The 27,533-nt window shown below is 27.3% G+C and overlaps 1 protein-coding gene and 1 long non-coding RNA gene across 2 annotated transcripts in view; both read left to right on the top strand.

The window, feature by feature from the left end:
• LOC111623093 (serine/threonine-protein kinase/endoribonuclease IRE1-like) overlaps positions 1–27,533 on the top strand; it is a 65,829-nt gene that overhangs the window by 3,549 nt on the left and 34,747 nt on the right. The window contains exons 3-5 of the mRNA XM_023365574.1: positions 4,293–4,329; positions 5,444–5,592; positions 7,226–7,354. Coding sequence (XP_023221342.1) covers positions 4,293–4,329; positions 5,444–5,592; positions 7,226–7,354 — 315 coding nt within the window. The remainder of the gene's footprint in view (positions 1–4,292; positions 4,330–5,443; positions 5,593–7,225; positions 7,355–27,533) is intronic.
• On the top strand, positions 12,859–14,221 carry LOC111623108. Its single transcript, XR_002756390.1, has 2 exons — positions 12,859–12,954; positions 14,069–14,221. It is a non-coding gene; the product is annotated as an uncharacterized LOC111623108 (long non-coding RNA).

Below are 27,533 nucleotides of genomic sequence, written 5' to 3'. Positions count from 1 at the left end.
GGAGGGATGTGGCTTGGCTTGCAACCCTAATATAATCATTTTGATTCTTTGTCATGTTTTTATTAGCACTAGCTTTGATTTTAACTTAAAATTATCAAAAATAGAACTGATCAAAACATGACGCAGAATCAAAATGGCTCTATTCAGTTATATGAACTTCAATGTATTTTTCATGCTTTTCAATTCAAAATTTAATCAAGGAAATAAAGTATTTTGCATAATTAGTTTGCAATTGAAATTATAGAAACAACACAATTATTATAGACATTAAACTTTTTAGAAATATAATTTTCTATTAGTATAGATAGAAGAATATGATATATCAATAGCAGAATATGAAAGAATATCAATATGCTTAGTGTCTATTTATGCACCTAGTAGTGAAGAAAAAAACAAATAAAGGAAGACATGGTCTCAGAAATACATAACTATAAAGTTTTATTTTAATAAATTCTATATTGAATTAATGCATACAATCATACAAAATAAAGATTTAAGCTGAAAGTAAACAAAAAATAGCAATATATTATATTTATCATTAATTACATATAACAAAAAAAAAATGCTTGGAAATTTAAATATAAAAATTTTGTTTGTATTTGATGTGTTTAACTGATTCAGAGAAGGCAAGTGTAATAAATATGTCTGCTACCTGGATGCTATTTTTAAAACTTTGTACCTGTGGGCACTAAGATGGCCTTTTCTTACCATACCTATTGTTGGTTTTCTTACACTCACAAATGGAGACAGCCAGATGGTGAGAGACTGGACTTGGAAGTCAAGGTCAATCTTTTACCATCTGGGATAAACTACACATTTTTTCATATACAGTTTGTCTCACATACTGACCAGAACTAGAACCTGTGTCTTCCAGAATTGTAGACTGATACCTTTATCACTCTGGTTATCCAGCTGTGCAAACAAGAGTTGATAGATGAACTTTGAATTACAGAAAAAATAGAAGTGAGCTTTAAGGTTAGTGAAATAACACAGCAGTTCAGTTTTAATTGTTCAAACAATTCTAAATGATAAAGAAATTCAAAGAAATTATTATTTAAAATTGTTGAAGGGCTAGAATTGAGAAGTTTTAGAATATTGAAAGAAAACTTTGATGAAACCAACAATAGGTATGGGAAGAAAAGGCCATCTTAGGATTCACAGGGTATAGTTTTAAAAATATCACCAGGTAACAGACATATTTATTATACTTGCCTCCTCTAAGTCAGTTCATTCACATAATTATCCTTTTTATTAAGCAGTTTATGCAAACAATATATTTATATGTAAATATTTTACATATTATTTTTTTTGAAGCAGCAAAAATAACACATTTTTGAAATGAATTAATATGAAAATAGAGATTGTTATATGTGTTGATTAAAGAGCTAAATGAAAACTTTATATCGGGTCGCCAAAGTGGTCGATATGGACCCCCAGGGGTCGATGCGACATCATTGGGGGTTGATCAGAGGGTTGATGCGGCTAAGGGGTCACAACCTTTTTTTTTTCTTTTTCTTTTTTGCTTAGACAGAGACCACAACCCACAACGGTTTTTTTTTCGCTCATACATATACACTTGTAATAAAACTATGGTGGGGGTCAATGTGAGGCTTTGGAAAATGATTGGGGGTCGACGGTTAAAAAAGTTTGGCGACCCCTGCTTTATATCATTTAACACACACAATAATGAACACAGCATCAAGTATTGACAAGTTTAAAAGATAAGTGGGAAAATCATCTGCTAATGAGACTTTTGTGGTGATTTCAAATGTTTCAAAAAGCATTCACATTTGTATAGTTTAAACATTGTTTAGCAGTCAATAAGTATAGATAAATACATAAAAAATTTTCATATATTTATCTAAGAGAATTGCAAAATATTGGGATTCTTTATTGTAAAAAAGTAATTGTAATATGTCTGTTCTAAATTATCAAATATTTTTAATAATTCATAAAGATTCATAAAAATTTGTTTTATATTTTGATCAAAGATGTTGCAGATATGTTGCACTAAAGATATCGCTATTTTTAGTGTAACAAATAGATATTAAAATAAAAAATTAAAGAGAGATTAAAATTATAGAGAAAAAAAAAATGGGGATTAAAATTTTTAAAAAATAATGAACAGATAGTATAAAAGTAGAACATTTTTCTCTGTCTAGCACAGTAATCCAATTAACACAATCCTCAGCATAACACACTTCCTTTGTTAAATTGGTAATACTTGTATATATTAAATATGTTAACTTGTTTCTGAGTAAATAAAACATTTCAAAGTATTTAAAATTTCTAACAATAATTCAAGAAACTAAATCTTTAAACTCTGAATAATATCAGTATATACAGTAGAGTCCTGATTAACTGAGCTCCCTTTAATTGTCTCCACATTATGTGAGGTTGATTGTGGAAGAGATTTTGCTGTCTGTTATTCTCTTCTAGAAAAATTCTGATATGTATATATGTAAGAAGTTTTTCTTTTAATACAGAAAAATTTGTTATTAGCTAAATAGGCTTGTTGACCCAAGTATCCAGAAATAACAGAGATTTTAACTTGATAGGTTTTTTCCCTTTTAAAGGCTGTATCCTTATTGTTAAATAAATTTATTATTTAAAGATTTATTATATACATATTGATAAACTGTATAAAACTTATGTCTGGCATTAATAACAAAATTGCATTGATGAAATGGTTTGTGAGGTCCCAGATGGAAATCAAAATTATATGTTAGAATGATGAAAATCTGGTGAGACAGTTAAACGCTTATCTTTCAAAATTAAAACAAAGCAAGACTTAGTCTAGTTTAAACAATAAAAGTTCTTTTCATCGAAATGAAAAACAAAAGGTTGAATTATGAGGAGAATACCAACGGAATTTTAGATGAATGGGAATTGGGTTAAGTCTCGAAAATGATCTCTCCTGCACCCCAAAAGGTTTTAAATTGTCACTAGGAGATGAGAGAAGACCAATCAGGATGCTGATTTGAGAAGAGAAGCCTATAAAAATGCATGTTTCATGAACATGATGCTCTTTGCTCCAAAATTTTGTTCTTTTGCTGTTAGTCTTTTCATCTATTTCCGAGATACATTTGCTCTCCTGGAGTTGTTTGCGCTCTTCAAGATTCATCCTTACTACAAAGACTATTCTTTTCAAGGCTGTATAATGTGCCCTGAGGCTGTTGATCCTGCAGACCATAAACATAAAATATTCCGCAGACCAACTCTACGGAATATTTGAGACTTTACTGGACTTTCTCCTTTAGAATTGTGTTAACAGAGAATTATAAAATTTTGTAAGAAAACCTTTAATAATTAATTAAACAATAAAAAGAATGGTAAGTCTATCTCCGTGAATATTTCGTGTCCACACATGATTGTTCAACCTCTCAACCATCCCGACAATCGCACACAGTCAGCAAGCATTACAGGTTTAATTTTAAACATTTAAATGATTGATCAAATAGAATAATAATGAGAAATTTCTTTAAAACTATTTCAATATTTAATGTTGATTAATTTTAAAAATAGCTTAATTACTGTGTACAAATATTTGCAATTTAAGAAATAAGTAAATCTAATTAAAATTTCTTAAAGTTTTTAAGATTATTAATATTTTATTACATAATTTAATAGGTAATTCCTAAATGAACAAGGAAGAAAGGAATGAGTAAGGAAGAAATAAATGAACATTTATTTCTTCCTTACTAAAATAACTTGGATTAAAAATAGTTCTAATGATAAAAACATAGTTATAGAATTATTACTTATAATGACTCTCAATTCTATGTGCAGTAAACTAGAACTTTATATAATAAGTTTCACAACACCTTCCTTTCTTTTTTCTAGCAATTTCTTTAATGTAACTAACGTTTTCAGCTATTTTAAATGGCCTTCTTCAGGTTAAACAAAAATAGAATGTCAGTTATAATTTAAATCAGAACATAAATGTAAAACATCAAGATCTTGTGACGTCATGGTTTTACAGAAGATTTGAATAAAATCTTCTCTAAAACCATGATGTCGCAAGATCTGGATGTTTACTTTCCTTAATCCAGCAATGTATTTGTATGTTTAAGATAATAATCAGTTTTATTCAGATACTTTCCTAAAATTAAACAATTTTGATTATTTATTTTTAATCTATGCTTGTTTGATAACATGAGAAAAATTTATTTAATTTGAATATGTTTTGTAAGAAATTATTGTATTTATTTAAACATTTTCTCCTTAATTAAATAAATAATAGTAATAAATTAATATAAAACAGATGTATTAATAATTCATTTAATTTTCAGCACCTGTTTTACATTTACCTGTGAATTTAACTAAAAGGTAATTGAAAAATTTTATTTTATAAGATTAAATGTTTCAGTATCAGCTGTAATTTTAATTAATGTAAATATCATAAAAATTTATTATGTAAATCAAAAAATATACAGAAATAAGTAATTCTGATCACTAAAAAAGAGTATAAAAATAGAATAAGAGAGAGTTTAATTGATATTTTTTTGTTAAGTATTTTAGATAAAATTTAAAATATTTATGACAATACTAAGAACATTTGACTGTTCAGTAGAAAAGTGGTATAAGTGACAAAGTGTAACTTGTATATATTAGTAATAAAATTAAACATTGCTTAAAAATTAATTTTATTAAGTTCAATAAATGAGTAGATATATTTACTTATAAATTTACTGACATTTATTATTCTTTCATTTTTAAATTAATACTTTTTTGTATTTTTTAAGAAAAAAACTTTATCACTATCCACTTTTCCACTGACCTCAATTTAAATGTATAATTAGTTATATAAATAATGTTGTCTGACTAATCCAAACTAATAAATAAAAGAAATTGTTTAATACAGACATCCCTAACTTTACAGATATAGATGTGTTTGTAAAAATGCATACAAAAATTAAACAATATAGTTTTGTTATAAATAGAGTTTTATCCCCAGGAAGTCTGAAAAGAAAAATTACAAAATTTCTTATTATAATAGGAAAGTTTTACTATTTATAGTGAATGTTACAATGTGTCATAAATCAAAAATCATAGACTAAAAATTTCATTAAAAAAGAAGAATGTTATCTATTATAAGAGGATTATATGAATTTGTTAGATTATATATATGATTAAATTATACAAATTATTTCAAATTATATAAGTATTTGATTACTCTGTTTGAATACTCTTGCTTCATATATTTTTTTCACTTTAGTAGTAGGATTGTTTGGATTTTTTTAATTCATTTTTGAAATTTCAAATTACACTTTTGTTGTTTTTGTGAATTATTGTTAACTGCATTTAAGAAACTTAAATTATTCTTTTACATATGAAAGTAAGTAAATTAAATGCTTAAATTAAATTTATGAATTAAGGTTATATGAGATAACATTATTATTATTATTATTAAATAACAAATTAAATTTTGAAAATATTACAGACCAACATTTTTACCAGATCCAAAAGATGGATCATTGTATATTTATGGAACAGGAGAAGGGCGAGATTCACTTAAGAAGCTGCCATTCACAATTTCAGAATTAGTAGCTGCTTCTCCATTTCGAGGTAGTGATGGTATACTTTATACTGGTAAGTAGTTTCAAAATTTTAAAAACTATTGTTACAGTTAATTTTAAAAATTAAAGATAGATTTAAAATATCATTTTCTTTGAATTTTTCAATAATATTATCATGGATATCAATGCTTATAAAAATAAATTGTTAATGGTGGAAAAAGTATAATGTAAATGTTATGACATGTACATAGCCGAGAAAGATTTTTACATACCATAATTATGATTTAAATTCAAAAAAACACAAACGTATTTTTGATTCTATAATTTTTTTTTTATTACAATATAAAAGATGTAAAATTCCATGGGATAAAAAATTATTTTTTATCTGGTTATAAATTTTTAAATTACTTTTATCTGCCTAATTTTTTTCTTAGAATTAATTTTTAAAAAACTAACTATATTTGTTTCTTTGTTATTAAAATATAAATATTATAAGTAATGTTATATAAAATTTAATTTTTGTTAATATTTTAATAAAATTTATCATTAAATATAATTTAATAATGAAAATAAAGAGTCAAGTAATGATGAGATTTTATCATCATGAATTCTTTGATGATATTGGAAATATACATTTTTATTATTAATAGTTCATTTGGATTTAAAACTAAAATAAATAATGAAATAATTTTACTTTTACACAAAATAATAATTATAAAAATTAATATTGAAATATAAAATTGTACGTAAATAGTTGAAAGTTTATAGTTTTGGTTACTTATATTATGTAATTAGTATTTGTAACCCAATGTACCTGTTGTAACTGGAGTTTTTTCCAAATTACGCTAATAAACTTGAATTGAATTGAATATATTATGTAATTAGAAATTTTTTATAAAGGCAGTTTGCATATAGCATGGAAATAATGTGCAATTTTATTTCATATATATATATGTTGGTTAATTTAACATTTTATTGTTGAAACTATTTTAAAATGAAAATAATAATTTTTTATATTTTAAACCTTTGATTTTGATTGCGATTGTGTATGCTTTGTTTGACATCAATGACTTGGTTTGGATGTTTGGATTGTTTTTAATTTATCATGTTTGTCATAATTTTAATGAAAATAATTTAATAATTTATTTTTAATGTAAAATTTGATTAGTTTAACATTAATTTTTTTTTTTTAAATTGCAGAATTGAGTTATGGGTAAAACCTTTTTATAATAATCTTGTGAATAAATGCTCTTATGTCCACTTATATTATTTGCTCATAATCTTTTTGAAAGCAATCAAATTCTTACCTATATATTGTATATCTTCTGAAATTTTCTGATTTGTTTTTGAATGTTTATCTAAACTCATTGATTCATTAGAATCTGAATTATATCTTATTTTCTCTACATATTTAATTTATTTCTCTTTTCTCTTCTTATGTAAATTATTTTTTTCATCAGTCAAGAATCTTAGTTTTTGTTTTTTTATATACATCTTTTCTTCATGATCTGTTTCTACTTTCTCTAAATAAACATATATTCACATTATTGATTTTTTAAAATGTTGACTATTAAAATATTAAATTGATTTTCAGATCAATTGAAGTATGGTACATATTTCAATTGACCTGAAAATCAATATATATAATTATTGTCTGATATAATAAAAATTTTGGTTATTTATTTAATTTGGAATTTCTATTTCAGGTAAAAAAACTGATACATGGTTTGCAATTGATCCCTTTTCTGGTGATAAACTTGATACTTTATCAATGACTGGCACTGATAAAGTTTGTCCAGTTGGAGATGAAAATGTTGTATATATTGGAAGAACAGGTAATTTTTATAAATTCTTTTGTCATTGTAATAATCAGAAATATAATTATGATATTCGACAAATTAATAATTTGTATTTACAATAAAATTAATAAAATGAAATTAATGAAAATTATAAATCACAAAATAAAAACAATTTAACTTTATTAATTGAAGAGGAATTTAAGTTTACAAATGACTGGTTTTGAGTTAGCAATGATTTCACTCTCTGTGCATGCATCCTCATTTATTTATACAGTAGGAATATACGTTATGCTTAATTGTTAGTTGTTGCAAGCATTTGATATTTACAGGTGTGGAGTAAGGGTAAATGTCTGAGGATGCTTCTTAAATGCTTNATGATACTATTAATAGAATTACATAATACCACTAATCTATTATTATTATTATTATTATTAAACAGCCATTAACACCTGTGAGCAAATTTATTTTACATTTAATTTTTTAGAATACATAAAAATGCATGACTTGTAATAAAGAATAAACAAACATCATTTTATTTCATAAGTTCTGTGGCAGAGAATGAAATACAAGCATAAGAAACACAGCAACTGTGATAAAAATATATAAATAAAACTTGACAATTAATTAATAGAATATGTAAAAGTTCACGTCACACCTTTCACCTTGTGACGGCACACCAGTTACGGAACACTGGTTTAGAATAATATAAATCTTGAAATTTAACAGTAAATCAGTGGAATTGAATTTCACATTTGATGAAGTACAGTATTGTACAAATGACACAATAATTCATCAAATGTTAACAGAGTTATATAAAAGCATAATAACTTTTGGTAATGTAGAAATGCACATTTCACAGCTGGAATTAGCAGATGCTGATTCTAAAAGATTGAAGCAGTCTATGCTAACCAGGGCTGTTGACAGCTTGTATGATGCCTGAGGTAGAGTAGACCTCTTACTTTTTAGCAGGCTGCTTTTTCCATTGTGTTTTGAATAAATGAAATATGTTGAATGTTTCTTCATTTACAAAAAAATAGTTTTAAAGCTTTTCTTTTTTGTTAGTAAAAATTACATTAATGTATATGTATAGGAACTATGGATCCCTAAGTTTTCTCTAGATCCAGGGAAATATTCTCAATTTTACCCTGACAGCCCCATGTACAAGTAGCAGTATACAGAATGAGCATTATGAAGATTTGTGCTAAGCATTTATGACTGCAGACATTCCTCTTCAGAAATAACAAAATAAAACCCTCTCCCAATTAATGTCAGTTCATGGTATCTAATATGGAGGTATTATTTTACAGGAGGGATGTGGCTTGGCTTGCAACCCTAATATAATCATTTTGATTCTTTGTCATGTTTTTATTAGCACTAGCTTTGATTTTAACTTAAAATTATCAAAAATAGAACTGATCAAAACATGACGCAGAATAAAAATGGCTCTATTCAGTTATATGAACTTCAATGTATTTTTCATGCTTTTCAATTCAAAATTTAATCAAGGAAATAAAGTATTTTGCATAATTAGTTTGCAATTGAAATTATAGAAACAACACAATTATTATAGACATTAAACTTTTTAGAAATATAATTTTCTATTAGTATAGATAGAAGAATATGATATATCAATAGCAGAATATGAAAGAATATCAATATGCTTAGTGTCTATTTATGCACCTAGTAGTGAAGAAAAAAACAAATAAAGGAAGACATGGTCTCAGAAATACATAACTATAAAGTTTTATTTTAATAAATTCTATATTGAATTAATGCATACAATCATACAAAATAAAGATTTAAGCTGAAAGTAAACAAAAAATAGCAATATATTATATTTATCATTAATTACATATAACAAAAAAAAAATGCTTGGAAATTTAAATATAAAAATTTTGTTTGTATTTGATGTGTTTAACTGATTCAGAGAAGGCAAGTGTAATAAATATGTCTGCTACCTGGATGCTATTTTTAAAACTTTGTACCTGTGGGCACTAAGATGGCCTTTTCTTACCATACCTATTGTTGGTTTTCTTACACTCACAAATGGAGACAGCCAGATGGTGAGAGACTGGACTTGGAAGTCAAGGTCAATCTTTTACCATCTGGGATAAACTACACATTTTTTCATATACAGTTTGTCTCACATACTGACCAGAACTAGAACCTGTGTCTTCCAGAATTGTAGACTGATACCTTTATCACTCTGGTTATCCAGCTGTGCAAACAAGAGTTGATAGATGAACTTTGAATTACAGAAAAAATAGAAGTGAGCTTTAAGGTTAGTGAAATAACACAGCAGTTCAGTTTTAATTGTTCAAACAATTCTAAATGATAAAGAAATTCAAAGAAATTATTATTTAAAATTGTTGAAGGGCTAGAATTGAGAAGTTTTAGAATATTGAAAGAAAACTTTGATGAAACCAACAATAGGTATGGGAAGAAAAGGCCATCTTAGGATTCACAGGGTATAGTTTTAAAAATATCACCAGGTAACAGACATATTTATTATACTTGCCTCCTCTAAGTCAGTTCATTCACATAATTATCCTTTTTATTAAGCAGTTTATGCAAACAATATATTTATATGTAAATATTTTACATATTATTTTTTTTGAAGCAGCAAAAATAACACATTTTTGAAATGAATTAATATGAAAATAGAGATTGTTATATGTGTTGATTAAAGAGCTAAATGAAAACTTTATATCGGGTCGCCAAAGTGGTCGATATGGACCCCCAGGGGTCGATGCGACATCATTGGGGGTTGATCAGAGGGTTGATGCGGCTAAGGGGTCACAACCTTTTTTTTTTCTTTTTCTTTTTTGCTTAGACAGAGACCACAACCCACAACGGTTTTTTTTCGCTCATACATATACACTTGTAATAAAACTTTATGGTGGGGGTCAATGTGAGGCTTTGGAAAATGATTGGGGGTCGACGGTTAAAAAAGTTTGGCGACCCCTGCTTTATATCATTTAACACACACAATAATGAACACAGCATCAAGTATTGACAAGTTTAAAAGATAAGTGGGAAAATCATCTGCTAATGAGACTTTTGTGGTGATTTCAAATGTTTCAAAAAGCATTCACATTTGTATAGTTTAAACATTGTTTAGCAGTCAATAAGTATAGATAAATACATAAAAAATTTTCATATATTTATCTAAGAGAATTGCAAAATATTGGGATTCTTTATTGTAAAAAAGTAATTGTAATATGTCTGTTCTAAATTATCAAATATTTTTAATAATTCATAAAGATTCATAAAAATTTGTTTTATATTTTGATCAAAGATGTTGCAGATATGTTGCACTAAAGATATCGCTATTTTTAGTGTAACAAATAGATATTAAAATAAAAAATTAAAGAGAGATTAAAATTATAGAGAAAAAAAAAATGGGGATTAAAATTTTTAAAAAATAATGAACAGATAGTATAAAAGTAGAACATTTTTCTCTGTCTAGCACAGTAATCCAATTAACACAATCCTCAGCATAACACACTTCCTTTGTTAAATTGGTAATACTTGTATATATTAAATATGTTAACTTGTTTCTGAGTAAATAAAACATTTCAAAGTATTTAAAATTTCTAACAATAATTCAAGAAACTAAATCTTTAAACTCTGAATAATATCAGTATATACAGTAGAGTCCTGATTAACTGAGCTCCCTTTAATTGTCTCCACATTATGTGAGGTTGATTGTGGAAGAGATTTTGCTGTCTGTTATTCTCTTCTAGAAAAATTCTGATATGTATATATGTAAGAAGTTTTTCTTTTAATACAGAAAAATTTGTTATTAGCTAAATAGGCTTGTTGACCCAAGTATCCAGAAATAACAGAGATTTTAACTTGATAGGTTTTTTCCCTTTTAAAGGCTGTATCCTTATTGTTAAATAAATTTATTATTTAAAGATTTATTATATACATATTGATAAACTGTATAAAACTTATGTCTGGCATTAATAACAAAATTGCATTGATGAAATGGTTTGTGAGGTCCCAGATGGAAATCAAAATTATATGTTAGAATGATGAAAATCTGGTGAGACAGTTAAACGCTTATCTTTCAAAATTAAAACAAAGCAAGACTTAGTCTAGTTTAAACAATAAAAGTTCTTTTCATCGAAATGAAAAACAAAAGGTTGAATTATGAGGAGAATACCAACGGAATTTTAGATGAATGGGAATTGGGTTAAGTCTCGAAAATGATCTCTCCTGCACCCCAAAAGGTTTTAAATTGTCACTAGGAGATGAGAGAAGACCAATCAGGATGCTGATTTGAGAAGAGAAGCCTATAAAAATGCATGTTTCATGAACATGATGCTCTTTGCTCCAAAATTTTGTTCTTTTGCTGTTAGTCTTTTCATCTATTTCCGAGATACATTTGCTCTCCTGGAGTTGTTTGCGCTCTTCAAGATTCATCCTTACTACAAAGACTATTCTTTTCAAGGCTGTATAATGTGCCCTGAGGCTGTTGATCCTGCAGACCATAAACATAAAATATTCCGCAGACCAACTCTACGGAATATTTGAGACTTTACTGGACTTTCTCCTTTAGAATTGTGTTAACAGAGAATTATAAAATTTTGTAAGAAAACCTTTAATAATTAATTAAACAATAAAAAGAATGGTAAGTCTATCTCCGTGAATATTTCGTGTCCACACATGATTGTTCAACCTCTCAACCATCCCGACAATCGCACACAGTCAGCAAGCATTACAGGTTTAATTTTAAACATTTAAATGATTGATCAAATAGAATAATAATGAGAAATTTCTTTAAAACTATTTCAATATTTAATGTTGATTAATTTTAAAAATAGCTTAATTACTGTGTACAAATATTTGCAATTTAAGAAATAAGTAAATCTAATTAAAATTTCTTAAAGTTTTTAAGATTATTAATATTTTATTACATAATTTAATAGGTAATTCCTAAATGAACAAGGAAGAAAGGAATGAGTAAGGAAGAAATAAATGAACATTTATTTCTTCCTTACTAAAATAACTTGGATTAAAAATAGTTCTAATGATAAAAACATAGTTATAGAATTATTACTTATAATGACTCTCAATTCTATGTGCAGTAAACTAGAACTTTATATAATAAGTTTCACAACACCTTCCTTTCTTTTTTCTAGCAATTTCTTTAATGTAACTAACGTTTTCAGCTATTTTAAATGGCCTTCTTCAGGTTAAACAAAAATAGAATGTCAGTTATAATTTAAATCAGAACATAAATGTAAAACATCAAGATCTTGTGACGTCATGGTTTTACAGAAGATTTGAATAAAATCTTCTCTAAAACCATGATGTCGCAAGATCTGGATGTTTACTTTCCTTAATCCAGCAATGTATTTGTATGTTTAAGATAATAATCAGTTTTATTCAGATACTTTCCTAAAATTAAACAATTTTGATTATTTATTTTTAATCTATGCTTGTTTGATAACATGAGAAAAATTTATTTAATTTGAATATGTTTTGTAAGAAATTATTGTATTTATTTAAACATTTTCTCCTTAATTAAATAAATAATAGTAATAAATTAATATAAAACAGATGTATTAATAATTCATTTAATTTTCAGCACCTGTTTTACATTTACCTGTGAATTTAACTAAAAGGTAATTGAAAAATTTTATTTTATAAGATTAAATGTTTCAGTATCAGCTGTAATTTTAATTAATGTAAATATCATAAAAATTTATTATGTAAATCAAAAAATATACAGAAATAAGTAATTCTGATCACTAAAAAAGAGTATAAAAATAGAATAAGAGAGAGTTTAATTGATATTTTTTTGTTAAGTATTTTAGATAAAATTTAAAATATTTATGACAATACTAAGAACATTTGACTGTTCAGTAGAAAAGTGGTATAAGTGACAAAGTGTAACTTGTATATATTAGTAATAAAATTAAACATTGCTTAAAAATTAATTTTATTAAGTTCAATAAATGAGTAGATATATTTACTTATAAATTTACTGACATTTATTATTCTTTCATTTTTAAATTAATACTTTTTTGTATTTTTTAAGAAAAAAACTTTATCACTATCCACTTTTCCACTGACCTCAATTTAAATGTATAATTAGTTATATAAATAATGTTGTCTGACTAATCCAAACTAATAAATAAAAGAAATTGTTTAATACAGACATCCCTAACTTTACAGATATAGATGTGTTTGTAAAAATGCATACAAAAATTAAACAATATAGTTTTGTTATAAATAGAGTTTTATCCCCAGGAAGTCTGAAAAGAAAAATTACAAAATTTCTTATTATAATAGGAAAGTTTTACTATTTATAGTGAATGTTACAATGTGTCATAAATCAAAAATCATAGACTAAAAATTTCATTAAAAAAGAAGAATGTTATCTATTATAAGAGGATTATATGAATTTGTTAGATTATATATATGATTAAATTATACAAATTATTTCAAATTATATAAGTATTTGATTACTCTGTTTGAATACTCTTGCTTCATATATTTTTTTCACTTTAGTAGTAGGATTGTTTGGATTTTTTTAATTCATTTTTGAAATTTCAAATTACACTTTTGTTGTTTTTGTGAATTATTGTTAACTGCATTTAAGAAACTTAAATTATTCTTTTACATATGAAAGTAAGTAAATTAAATGCTTAAATTAAATTTATGAATTAAGGTTATATGAGATAACATTATTATTATTATTATTAAATAACAAATTAAATTTTGAAAATATTACAGACCAACATTTTTACCAGATCCAAAAGATGGATCATTGTATATTTATGGAACAGGAGAAGGGCGAGATTCACTTAAGAAGCTGCCATTCACAATTTCAGAATTAGTAGCTGCTTCTCCATTTCGAGGTAGTGATGGTATACTTTATACTGGTAAGTAGTTTCAAAATTTTAAAAACTATTGTTACAGTTAATTTTAAAAATTAAAGATAGATTTAAAATATCATTTTCTTTGAATTTTTCAATAATATTATCATGGATATCAATGCTTATAAAAATAAATTGTTAATGGTGGAAAAAGTATAATGTAAATGTTATGACATGTACATAGCCGAGAAAGATTTTTACATACCATAATTATGATTTAAATTCAAAAAAACACAAACGTATTTTTGATTCTATAATTTTTTTTTTATTACAATATAAAAGATGTAAAATTCCATGGGATAAAAAATTATTTTTTATCTGGTTATAAATTTTTAAATTACTTTTATCTGCCTAATTTTTTTCTTAGAATTAATTTTTAAAAAACTAACTATATTTGTTTCTTTGTTATTAAAATATAAATATTATAAGTAATGTTATATAAAATTTAATTTTTGTTAATATTTTAATAAAATTTATCATTAAATATAATTTAATAATGAAAATAAAGAGTCAAGTAATGATGAGATTTTATCATCATGAATTCTTTGATGATATTGGAAATATACATTTTTATTATTAATAGTTCATTTGGATTTAAAACTAAAATAAATAATGAAATAATTTTACTTTTACACAAAATAATAATTATAAAAATTAATATTGAAATATAAAATTGTACGTAAATAGTTGAAAGTTTATAGTTTTGGTTACTTATATTATGTAATTAGTATTTGTAACCCAATGTACCTGTTGTAACTGGAGTTTTTTCCAAATTACGCTAATAAACTTGAATTGAATTGAATATATTATGTAATTAGAAATTTTTTATAAAGGCAGTTTGCATATAGCATGGAAATAATGTGCAATTTTATTTCATATATATATATGTTGGTTAATTTAACATTTTATTGTTGAAACTATTTTAAAATGAAAATAATAATTTTTTATATTTTAAACCTTTGATTTTGATTGCGATTGTGTATGCTTTGTTTGACATCAATGACTTGGTTTGGATGTTTGGATTGTTTTTAATTTATCATGTTTGTCATAATTTTAATGAAAATAATTTAATAATTTATTTTTAATGTAAAATTTGATTAGTTTAACATTAATTTTTTTTTTTTAAATTGCAGAATTGAGTTATGGGTAAAACCTTTTTATAATAATCTTGTGAATAAATGCTCTTATGTCCACTTATATTATTTGCTCATAATCTTTTTGAAAGCAATCAAATTCTTACCTATATATTGTATATCTTCTGAAATTTTCTGATTTGTTTTTGAATGTTTATCTAAACTCATTGATTCATTAGAATCTGAATTATATCTTATTTTCTCTACATATTTAATTTATTTCTCTTTTCTCTTCTTATGTAAATTATTTTTTTCATCAGTCAAGAATCTTAGTTTTTGTTTTTTTATATACATCTTTTCTTCATGATCTGTTTCTACTTTCTCTAAATAAACATATATTCACATTATTGATTTTTTAAAATGTTGACTATTAAAATATTAAATTGATTTTCAGATCAATTGAAGTATGGTACATATTTCAATTGACCTGAAAATCAATATATATAATATAAAACATTTATATAAAATAATAAATAAATAAAAGTAAAACTGAATGATAATGAAACAAAATTGGTTGTATAATAATTATAATTTATGTGTCATTTTGTTTACATGTATTACTGTTATTTGTTTTGAATGTAAATCAATGTGTTTGAAACATGACTTTTGTTCATTTATGACTGTTAGATAGCTTTTTTTTTTTTTTTTTTTTTTACAAGATTCGTGACAGAACACCTTTGTTTAACTCTTAAGCAAATTTAATTAAGTTGAGTGCCCTTTTTTACAATTTCAAACGTAACTTAAATTCTAAAAAGAAGCACTAAACTTAATTATGTTTGAAATTCCANAAAATTTTGGTTATTTATTTAATTTGGAATTTCTATTTCAGGTAAAAAAACTGATACATGGTTTGCAATTGATCCCTTTTCTGGTGATAAACTTGATACTTTATCAATGACTGGCACTGATAAAGTTTGTCCAGTTGGAGATGAAAATGTTGTATATATTGGAAGAACAGGTAATTTTTATAAATTCTTTTGTCATTGTAATAATCAGAAATATAATTATGATATTCGACAAATTAATAATTTGTATTTACAATAAAATTAATAAAATGAAATTAATGAAAATTATAAATCACAAAATAAAAACAATTTAACTTTATTAATTGAAGAGGAATTTAAGTTTACAAATGACTGGTTTTGAGTTAGCAATGATTTCACTCTCTGTGCATGCATCCTCATTTATTTATACAGTAGGAATATACGTTATGCTTAATTGTTAGTTGTTGCAAGCATTTGATATTTACAGGTGTGGAGTAAGGGTAAATGTCTGAGGATGCTTCTTAAATGCTTATGGGAAAGTGGCAAGATATTCTTAGAAGTGTATAAGTCTACAGATACTATCCTAATATAATAAATAAAATATAAATACAACTTTTAACAAAGATGAAACTTTGCTTCAGTCTTTCTTTCCGTTGTTTTACACCATCTGCAGTTCATAAAATCACATTTTGCGATTTTATGAACTGCAGATGGTGTAAAACAATGGAAAGAAAGACTGAAGCAAAGTTTCATCTTTGTTAAAAGTTGTATTTATATTTTATTTATTATATTATTTTTATTATTATATTATATTATTATTAAATTACCATTAGCCACGTTAAATTAAATTTTTATTTTATTTAAGATACTATTCTGTTGCATAGGGGCAATGTGCCAGATTTTCAAATAGGAAATTCCTCCTGTCTTGTTGAAAAATTCTTTAATGCACTCATACTGAACATGTTTTTTTCTTCTTCATATTGCAATTGAACAGGTAAAAGATTTGCTGGAAATATTTTCTATGTAATTATGCATAACAAATAAATAAATAAGGATCCCAAGGAGCTTATTTATTTAGTACAATATTATTTTCAAAATTATTTTCTATATGTAGTTGGAATTAGATAATTCTCATAATGCCTGTCAGTTTAATGCAAAAGGTTGTGCTTGATGCAATGTTTAAGGTGAAACTTGAAAATTTTATTGATTTGTTAGTTCATTAGAAGAATCACCAATAAACACATTTTGGATAACAATACCTTGAATAAAAGTTTGTAATGTTGTATCAAAAGTGTATTAAGATTGACCAAGACTCTTGTGTGCAGTATAATGTTATATGTCCAGGAGTATTCTGTAGTCCAACAGTATATTCTGTTATATTTTTTTGGATTGGCTGTGCATTTAAGGATAGGGGAACTTGCTCAGAAGCACATATACTCTAATTTTATGTTTGTTCAGACTCCATTAAAGAATGTTTTAATTTTTTTAAATGTTAGTGGACTGGTCTTTGGCTTGCAATTATGCTCATAATGAAAGGGATGGTGGCTTTGGTCTCATTATTGGTATGATCAAAATATTGTATTATTGGATTTTAAAATCAATATTTTTTGTAAAAATAATAAGTTTGACATGGCCAACGATTATTTAATATTAATATAATAAATATAAGTACAACTTTTTAAAAAAAAATTCTTTGTTTCAGTCATTTCTTTCATTGTTTGCACCATCAGCAGTTCATAAAAATCACAAACACTCAATATTTTTTATTTATTTAATGAAAATTTTATTTAAAATTTTGATCTTATATTTTCTTTTATTTGCTACATGCAATTATTTATTGTGACATTGTCACAATGCTGGGCTTCAATTTTTAATCATATTTTTAATTTATTTAAACTATATGCTTTCCACCTCAAATTAGTAGTGTCTTGTCCCTGTACATCATACTTTCCTGCTAGCAATAAGGTTGTGCTGGTCATCTATCTAATTCCTGTTGGAAAAAGTTTTTAATTAAAATAACATGACTTTCAGTGCAAATCAGAAGTTCATATGTAGTTAATTGGGGCCTCCTGCCCCTAAGCTTTCCATATCTGGTCTTGACTTTCATCTATCTAACTCTGTTCTTGAGATTAAGAAAGGACAGAACAGACAGATGGATGACAGTGGGATTTATAGGTTTACAATTTTGTCAAATTGCAGCTCAATAATTCTAAGCTAATAATAATTCAATTCTAAGCCAATAATAATTGGCTTAGAATTGAATACTTTGTAAATAAAAACTATATTAAACTCAAGTAACTTTTTACAAGCTGATGATATTATATTAGAACTTATTGAAGTTTTTTATTATAAATAACTCAAAACAAATTTTTAATATAATATTTTTTTTCGTATTTTTTATTATATTGAGCATTAATGTGTGTTTTATTTGTTAGCATTTGTTGAAAAAATAATTTTCAATATAACAACATTATAATTAAATTTTTAATTAAAGAATTTACAGTATATGTAATTTAAATATATTCTGTGCCTAAATATTTTAAATTAACTAAAGTTTCAAAAAATAATTAAAAGAAATGAAATAACTTTTGGGAGAAGTAGAATCTCCTGGGAAATGATGATAGGATTCTAAATTTTAAAAGAAATTTTGACCAGTGTGGAAAACAGTAACTTTGATTAATGTGCAAAAATGTACATATATATTTTTTTAAATCTCAAATTATATTAAAAAAAATTAAATAAGAATATAGGACACAAACAGGATTTAATCAAGATGCAAAATACAAATCAATAATAATATTTAATTATTTTTCTTCACTATTTTTGCAGTAAATTGCCAATGGTTTATTTTATATAGCTGTTTTCTATTTAAATGCATTGTTAACAATTCTAACAATTAAAAGTCATTAACTTATGTGCCATTGTCTTTCTTATTAACTTATATAAAGAGTTTGCATAATTCTTTATATACTATAACTACTATTATATTTTTCTGACTTTTTGAATCACTTTATATCAAATAATAAACAGACCCTGCATTAGAAGTGCATTGATTTGTATCTGTTAAATGCAATTTTGTTCTAAAGAAAATAGGACTTCGAACTCACATTTGAGTTATAAATAAACACTTGGCTTTATTTCCATCATTTTAGTTGATATGTGACAACAGCACGTTTCGGGCATAAAGCCCATCTGTCAACTAAAAAATATATATACAATTTTTAAAACATTACATAAAATATTTTACAAACAGTATTAAAATAACGTATGTTTCTTACCATATTCATTTTTAATCTGTTATACATACAAGGCCTTAATTGGTATACACAACTTATTTTACAATAAGTGGAGTAATTTCATTAAAAAATTTTTTATAAATGATTTTCTTATATATTTTTTTATATATTTTTGACAGTATCCAGGGGTCTGGATACTGTGAAAAATATATAAGAAAATCATTTATAAAAAATTTTTTAATGAAATTACTCCACTTATTGTAAAATAAGTTGTGTATACCAATTAAGGCCTTGTATGTATAACAGATTAAAAATGAATATGGTAAGAAACATACGTTATTTTAATACTGTTTGTAAAATATTTTATGTAATGTTTTAAAAATTGTATATATATTTTTTAGTTGACTGATGAGGGGGTTTATGCCCAAAATGTGCTATTGTCACGTATCAACTAAAATGATGGAAATAAAGCCAAGTGTTTATTTATAACTCAAATGTGAATTCGAAGTCCAATATTCGCAAAACATGGTTTCGAAAACAACTAAAGAAAATAATTAAGAAGAATGGGAAGAATGTTTTAAATTGATAGAACATAATTTCAGTGAGAATGGAGCTAAAGTCCTAATTTAAGGGGAAAAAAAAAATATATATATATATATATATATTTCTTTAGTGTCCAAAAACTTGGACACTAAAGAAATAACAGCAAAACTCGAAGTTGCCCAGAGATCAATGGAGTGAAGCATACTAGGAATAACCAAGAGAGATTACAAAAGAATAGAGTGAATTAGGCAGAAAACCCAGGTAACTGATGTGATCCAGAGAATTAAATCTCTCAAATGACAATGGGCAGGACATCTGGCAAGAAGGACTGACAACAGATGGTCTACAAGAATTATGATGTGGTATCCACAGGGAATCAAGAGACCCAAACTTAAGATAGGACTATGACATAAGGAAACAAGTAGGCACAACATGATGGAGAGAAGCAAATGATAGGCAAACATGGGCACAAATAGAGGATGATTATGTAAGGGAGGCTATACCGTAATTTGAAATGGTATAATTAGAATAAGCTGATGCTGATGATGATGATGTATATATATATAATATATATATGTTTTAATTGTCATTGGAAAAAAATCTATGAATTCTAGTGTAATGCAAAATCATCAACTAAGTCAGTCAGTGGCAGTAAGTCAGATAAATTATTAAATAGGATGTTGCTTTATTAACTCAAGGTATATAGACTACAAAGGCACTAGATGTACAGTACATAAAACATGCAGTTGAATCTACCACTATCTTTAGTGTAACCCAAGGGTAAGAGAATGGGTCTAAACAAAATGGTCTCTTGTGTGTGTGTCTGTGTCTGTGTAAACAAAGTGTTGTATAGCACTACCTGGCGACAACAAAATTTGAACCTCAAGTTAGAAAATATACAGTAAGACCCGCGTAACGTGGGAGAAGCATTTCTAGACGACAAAGCACTAAACGAAACAGTGTTAAACAAGGTCATTTTAACATAGAGTAAATAGGGATAGGGGAACATGTGACCAAAAATAAACAAATGTTACTTTAATTTTAAGTTATTTTTGTATTAATTTGTATAATAATATATGTTAAATAACACATAAACATATGCACACAGAAATGTAAAGTTCATTTTTTGTGATGAAGGTTCTGACTTTTCTGAAATTCTTGTTTATTTGCAATGAAGTCATGAAGTTTCATTTGTCACTTTTTTCTTTCCTTAAGTAAATGCCAATAGCAGGAGATCGCATCCAAAGCGCCTCGTTTTGCTTTTGCATTCCTTTCAAAATCTGGATCATTCGCTACAATTTGATCAACAATTTCAGTTATCATTACCAAATTTTTACTAAGGAAATCTGTAGAGAAATTATTTGGATTCTTTGTTTTCAGAATCTCTATTTTCCAGTTCTATGTGAATTCCTTGCTCTGCCAGTTCTTAAAGGTCGTCGTTGGTAAGGCTCTGACCAGAAACCTGTGGTAACTCCTCAATATCCTGCTCGTCTACATCTAGACCTGCTGTATCAATTAGGTTGACAATTTGGTCAACCTAATGATACAGCGATAGGCTCTTCTCGTTGAGAATTCTTGGATATCTTCAGCCATAACTTCTTCCACAGTTTGTTCATGCATTTATCAGTTAATTCTTGCCAAGTGAAGCCAATATTGCCTATGGCATCCATGATGTTATNTTCAAACATTTGATATGTTGTCTTCTTCAAAGGTGAGAATTTTAATATTATTTTTATCTATTTTACAGTTTGTGGGTAGTAAATGATCATAGAATGGGGAATTAGGTCTATTGTATTTTAAATCTGCCTCATGTTCTTTATATATAACTACAGTTATAGTTTATTTTTGCCAAAACATGTACAGTGTATGGATAGGGAAATAAAAGGCATGTGTTGTTATGGAACATTGAACCACACAAAAGAGACTACATTAATAGTTTTAATAAACAAATTACTTCTACATTCAAAGTAAAAATTGCTTGTAATAAGATGATAAAAATTAAACAAACTACAAATCAATAATATGCTATAGTCAAATTATTTCAAATTATATTTTTTTGATTACTCTGTTTGAATACTCTTGCTTCATATATTTTTTTCACTTTAGTAGTAGGATTGTTTGGATTTTTTTAATTCATTTTTGAAATTTCAAATTACACTTTTGTTGTTTTTGTGAATTATTGTTAACTGCATTTAAGAAACTTAAATTATTCTTTTACATATGAAAGTAAGTAAATTAAATGCTTAAATTAAATTTATGAATTAAGGTTATATGAGATAACATTATTATTATTATTATTAAATAACAAATTAAATTTTGAAAATATTACAGACCAACATTTTTACCAGATCCAAAAGATGGATCATTGTATATTTATGGAACAGGAGAAGGGCGAGATTCACTTAAGAAGCTGCCATTCACAATTTCAGAATTAGTAGCTGCTTCTCCATTTCGAGGTAGTGATGGTATACTTTATACTGGTAAGTAGTTTCAAAATTTTAAAAACTATTGTTACAGTTAATTTTAAAAATTAAAGATAGATTTAAAATATCATTTTCTTTGAATTTTTCAATAATATTATCATGGATATCAATGCTTATAAAAATAAATTGTTAATGGTGGAAAAAGTATAATGTAAATGTTATGACATGTACATAGCCGAGAAAGATTTTTACATACCATAATTATGATTTAAATTCAAAAAAACACAAACGTATTTTTGATTCTATAATTTTTTTTTTATTACAATATAAAAGATGTAAAATTCCATGGGATAAAAAATTATTTTTTATCTGGTTATAAATTTTTAAATTACTTTTATCTGCCTAATTTTTTTCTTAGAATTAATTTTTAAAAAACTAACTATATTTGTTTCTTTGTTATTAAAATATAAATATTATAAGTAATGTTATATAAAATTTAATTTTTGTTAATATTTTAATAAAATTTATCATTAAATATAATTTAATAATGAAAATAAAGAGTCAAGTAATGATGAGATTTTATCATCATGAATTCTTTGATGATATTGGAAATATACATTTTTATTATTAATAGTTCATTTGGATTTAAAACTAAAATAAATAATGAAATAATTTTACTTTTACACAAAATAATAATTATAAAAATTAATATTGAAATATAAAATTGTACGTAAATAGTTGAAAGTTTATAGTTTTGGTTACTTATATTATGTAATTAGTATTTGTAACCCAATGTACCTGTTGTAACTGGAGTTTTTTCCAAATTACGCTAATAAACTTGAATTGAATTGAATATATTATGTAATTAGAAATTTTTTATAAAGGCAGTTTGCATATAGCATGGAAATAATGTGCAATTTTATTTCATATATATATATGTTGGTTAATTTAACATTTTATTGTTGAAACTATTTTAAAATGAAAATAATAATTTTTTATATTTTAAACCTTTGATTTTGATTGCGATTGTGTATGCTTTGTTTGACATCAATGACTTGGTTTGGATGTTTGGATTGTTTTTAATTTATCATGTTTGTCATAATTTTAATGAAAATAATTTAATAATTTATTTTTAATGTAAAATTTGATTAGTTTAACATTAATTTTTTTTTTTTAAATTGCAGAATTGAGTTATGGGTAAAACCTTTTTATAATAATCTTGTGAATAAATGCTCTTATGTCCACTTATATTATTTGCTCATAATCTTTTTGAAAGCAATCAAATTCTTACCTATATATTGTATATCTTCTGAAATTTTCTGATTTGTTTTTGAATGTTTATCTAAACTCATTGATTCATTAGAATCTGAATTATATCTTATTTTCTCTACATATTTAATTTATTTCTCTTTTCTCTTCTTATGTAAATTATTTTTTTCATCAGTCAAGAATCTTAGTTTTTGTTTTTTTATATACATCTTTTCTTCATGATCTGTTTCTACTTTCTCTAAATAAACATATATTCACATTATTGATTTTTTAAAATGTTGACTATTAAAATATTAAATTGATTTTCAGATCAATTGAAGTATGGTACATATTTCAATTGACCTGAAAATCAATATATATAATATAAAACATTTATATAAAATAATAAATAAATAAAAGTAAAACTGAATGATAATGAAACAAAATTGGTTGTATAATAATTATAATTTATGTGTCATTTTGTTTACATGTATTACTGTTATTTGTTTTGAATGTAAATCAATGTGTTTGAAACATGACTTTTGTTCATTTATGACTGTTAGATAGCTTTTTTTTTTTTTTTTTTTTTTACAAGATTCGTGACAGAACACCTTTGTTTAACTCTTAAGCAAATTTAATTAAGTTGAGTGCCCTTTTTTACAATTTCAAACGTAACTTAAATTCTAAAAAGAAGCACTAAACTTAATTATGTTTGAAATTCCATACGTCGGCTTGGATTTCTGTTACACAAAGAACGGGGACGTTAGAAAATTGATTTTGCCTTGGTAACTTCGTTTTTCTGGAAAAACGAACGTTAAAAAAACCGGTTAACTCATCTAACAATGCGTAAATAATAATAAATAATAATAATAATAATGTATTGTTATCGCATTATACATTTCCTCACGGTCGTGCCTCGTCGTTACAGTTGCGATGCCACATCCCATCGCAGCTGTTACACTTTAAGGACCGGCGCAAACCGCCCGGTTCCTGGATCCTTATTGTGAGCTTCCCCCTGCCGGAACCCTAAAAATGGGGTAGAGAACGAGCTTTTTTGAATCCGCTTTCTTACAATGGGAACGGGTCTCTGTTTAAAGCGATACTGTACCTGCTGCACGCGCGGTCGAGGAACTTCGATTCCGTAGTGTGTTTTTTGAACCAGTAAAACACGGGAATAGATCCTGTACGTTGCCACCTTTATCTTCATCTAATCTTAATTAATTAAACGTCCTTATCGTCGCCCAGTCCATAAGTGAAACCAACTGCCATGTTTTTTTATAGGTTACTTTTCACCTTTAGACCCACCACCTATTTTTAGACTGGTAAATAATTTTCTAAGTGTAATTAATATCTTCGTAACGGCGTAACTTAAAGCGTAATAAATGCTAAAATACAGGAGAATGGTTACTTCTAAAACACGTGTCGAAGGAAATGCCTTTACACTTGGCAGGACTTAAATCCGCACGCGATATGTTACGTATACGTGCACGCGCGCGTAACGTCCAAAGAAAGAAATTTCGTTAAGTAATCCGGCGATTGAGCTTTTGTCCTCTTATAATGGATTACTTGCGTAAAAAACGAGGTTCAAATATTGTCAGACGCCGGTGTTCGTTCGAGCGTAACACCGGAGAAAATGACTTTTCGGTGTTTTTTGGATACGAGCCAATAATGCGCGATTGTTACGTTATCGAAAAATATGTCACTTGGCTATTAACCTTTCCCCCGTGCAATATTTACACACCTAGACGGAGAGGAAATCTAAAAAATGGGGGTATTATTTCAAAAAATCGACGGATTTTTATTGAATTTCGAAGCGTAACAGCCGTTCTTTCTCCGATCCGTAACTCGAGTACCAATCTCGATCACTTAAAGTAATTGTTCCGCAACGGTAGACTTAAGCGTGAAGTTTTCGTGCGTCGGTCAGTATGTCTGTACCACTCCTTTTAATTCGAAAATATGTCACGTCGAAAGCGGCATTAAAAATAACGCGGGTAAAAAAAGGGGAAGCGATTCGTTTCTGTTTCTTCTCGTTTAAGCGTCACGGAAGAACTGACGGGTCGGTGCTTCGTGACGGTCATCTAAACTGGAAGAAAAAAAAGGTCATTTCCCAAACAACCATCCATAACAGGACCCCCCTTTTAAAGAACAGGATCCTGTAGCCAGTCGGGTAGGTGGAGAATGACGTCACGATCGAGTTACGCGGCCGTCGGACCCGCAACCTTACGTAATTTGTCACGTCGACGGGTCGCAAATTAGGGGCCTCGTGGAAGAAACTGCAATTCCCAACGTCCAGAAAGGGGGTCGGAAGTTCGAGGTCGTCGTCACGTCCGAGCGGAAAAATGGCGTCGAGCCAAATTACCCGTTTGCAACCTTTGATCGAGTCGTGCATCTACTCTCCGATTACTTCGTGATAAGAGAGGGGACTCTGCAAATTCCTGAATTCTTTTCCGCCCCCACCCCCCGACAATCGTGCAGTCGTGTTATCGTCTCCCTTTGTCGTTAAGGGAAATCGAAATTTCAAAAAACACACGAAATTAATGGACCGACTTCTAAAAACACTATAATACAGAAGGTTAACACACAAGTGAGACTATTTTGCCGTGTTTTTCTACACTTGGGCTGGTGTTCTGTTTTTTTATTTAGAGGCTACCGATCCGTGAATGAAAGGAGGGTGGAGCAGTGCAGAAACCAGTTCGCTCCAATTGGTGGGTGTAGCGAAAAAGAAAGGTCGTTCTCGCTGGCCAAACACACACAACACACAAAAAAGCCTCTTTACCCCACTCCTTTCTTCGCTTATCAAAAAAAGACAAATGGTCTTCTCTGATCACGTGTCCTTAAAGTGTGGGGAAGGAACCTATTACCGAAGAAATATGTCACTTTTTGTGTGTATTAACGATGGCGGATGGAGTATAGACGGATTAGAAGTCGTAGATGGGATTAACAGAACAACGCGAGGGAATACTCTAAATCTACGTAATGTAACAATTAAACCACACACGTGCCCTATTTAAAGCGTGTAATTTCTAAAATTAGCAATTTTAAAAAACCTCTCCCTCTCGAAACAATTGTTCTACAACACTCGAACCGGTGTTGTTTTTAAAAATAATTTGCTAAACTTTCGCGTGATTTATTCTTCCCGACGTGCATTTTTAGAAAAATGTATTCCCGTGTTAAGTCGTAGATAACCCTTATTTACAATCAATGGCGTACGGATAAGATTAGGGAATGACCTCCGTATTGTTGACGATTGTTTCGAATTTTCAAATTCAAACGCCCGGTGTCTCTGTCGTCGTGTCGTTTGTAGTGTACGCGCGACCGCGAAATTGCGTAATGGTGTTAGTTTTGCAGAATTTATTTTCGCAAAAAGTGGAGTCGGCGTGTGGCCCCGTTATCGTCGATACGGTCGCGAATTTTGCTAACCTTTAACCTTCCCGTCTACCGTTTCGGGTCAAGGAGGAAGGAACGTCCTAAATATATATCATATTAAAGCGCGTCGGGTCAAAACCGGAGCCCGTTTACCCCTCGACTTGTAAAAGTGTACAATAAATTAATTTAAAGATGGAAGACACCATCGGCAAACTAGTACGACTTTACACTCGGGTTTTTGCTTTATTAATGCAAACGTCGATTCTACCTTACGAAACCAGAAATGTTTTATTAATTATCTTACTACGCTATTTATTAATGCTAACAGAGATTCGGGAGTGTGCCTTTATCGCGTGTCACTCCGGCCAAACGGAGGTGGGTGTTTGTTGTTTTAAAAATTTAAATGCCAAATTTAAATTGGTGCAGCATACGAATTGTAACGTACCGATACCCTACCGCCAGGAAATTTCGGTGTGGCATCGGTTATGTGGAACGATCTTAAGTCTAAGCATACTTTAATGGCACGTAAACGAGATGATGACACTTGCTTTTGGCACGGTGTGGTGCGCGCCACCAAAAGCACTTTTTACGCTTTCTCTCCAGTTTCCC

This window comes from Centruroides sculpturatus, unplaced genomic scaffold (assembly GCF_000671375.1).
Source record: "Centruroides sculpturatus isolate CEXI.00-Female unplaced genomic scaffold, Cexi_2.0 scaffold346, whole genome shotgun sequence".
Classification (NCBI taxonomy): Eukaryota; Metazoa; Arthropoda; class Arachnida; order Scorpiones; family Buthidae; genus Centruroides; species Centruroides sculpturatus.
This window is presented reverse-complemented; position numbering and strand designations above follow the sequence as displayed.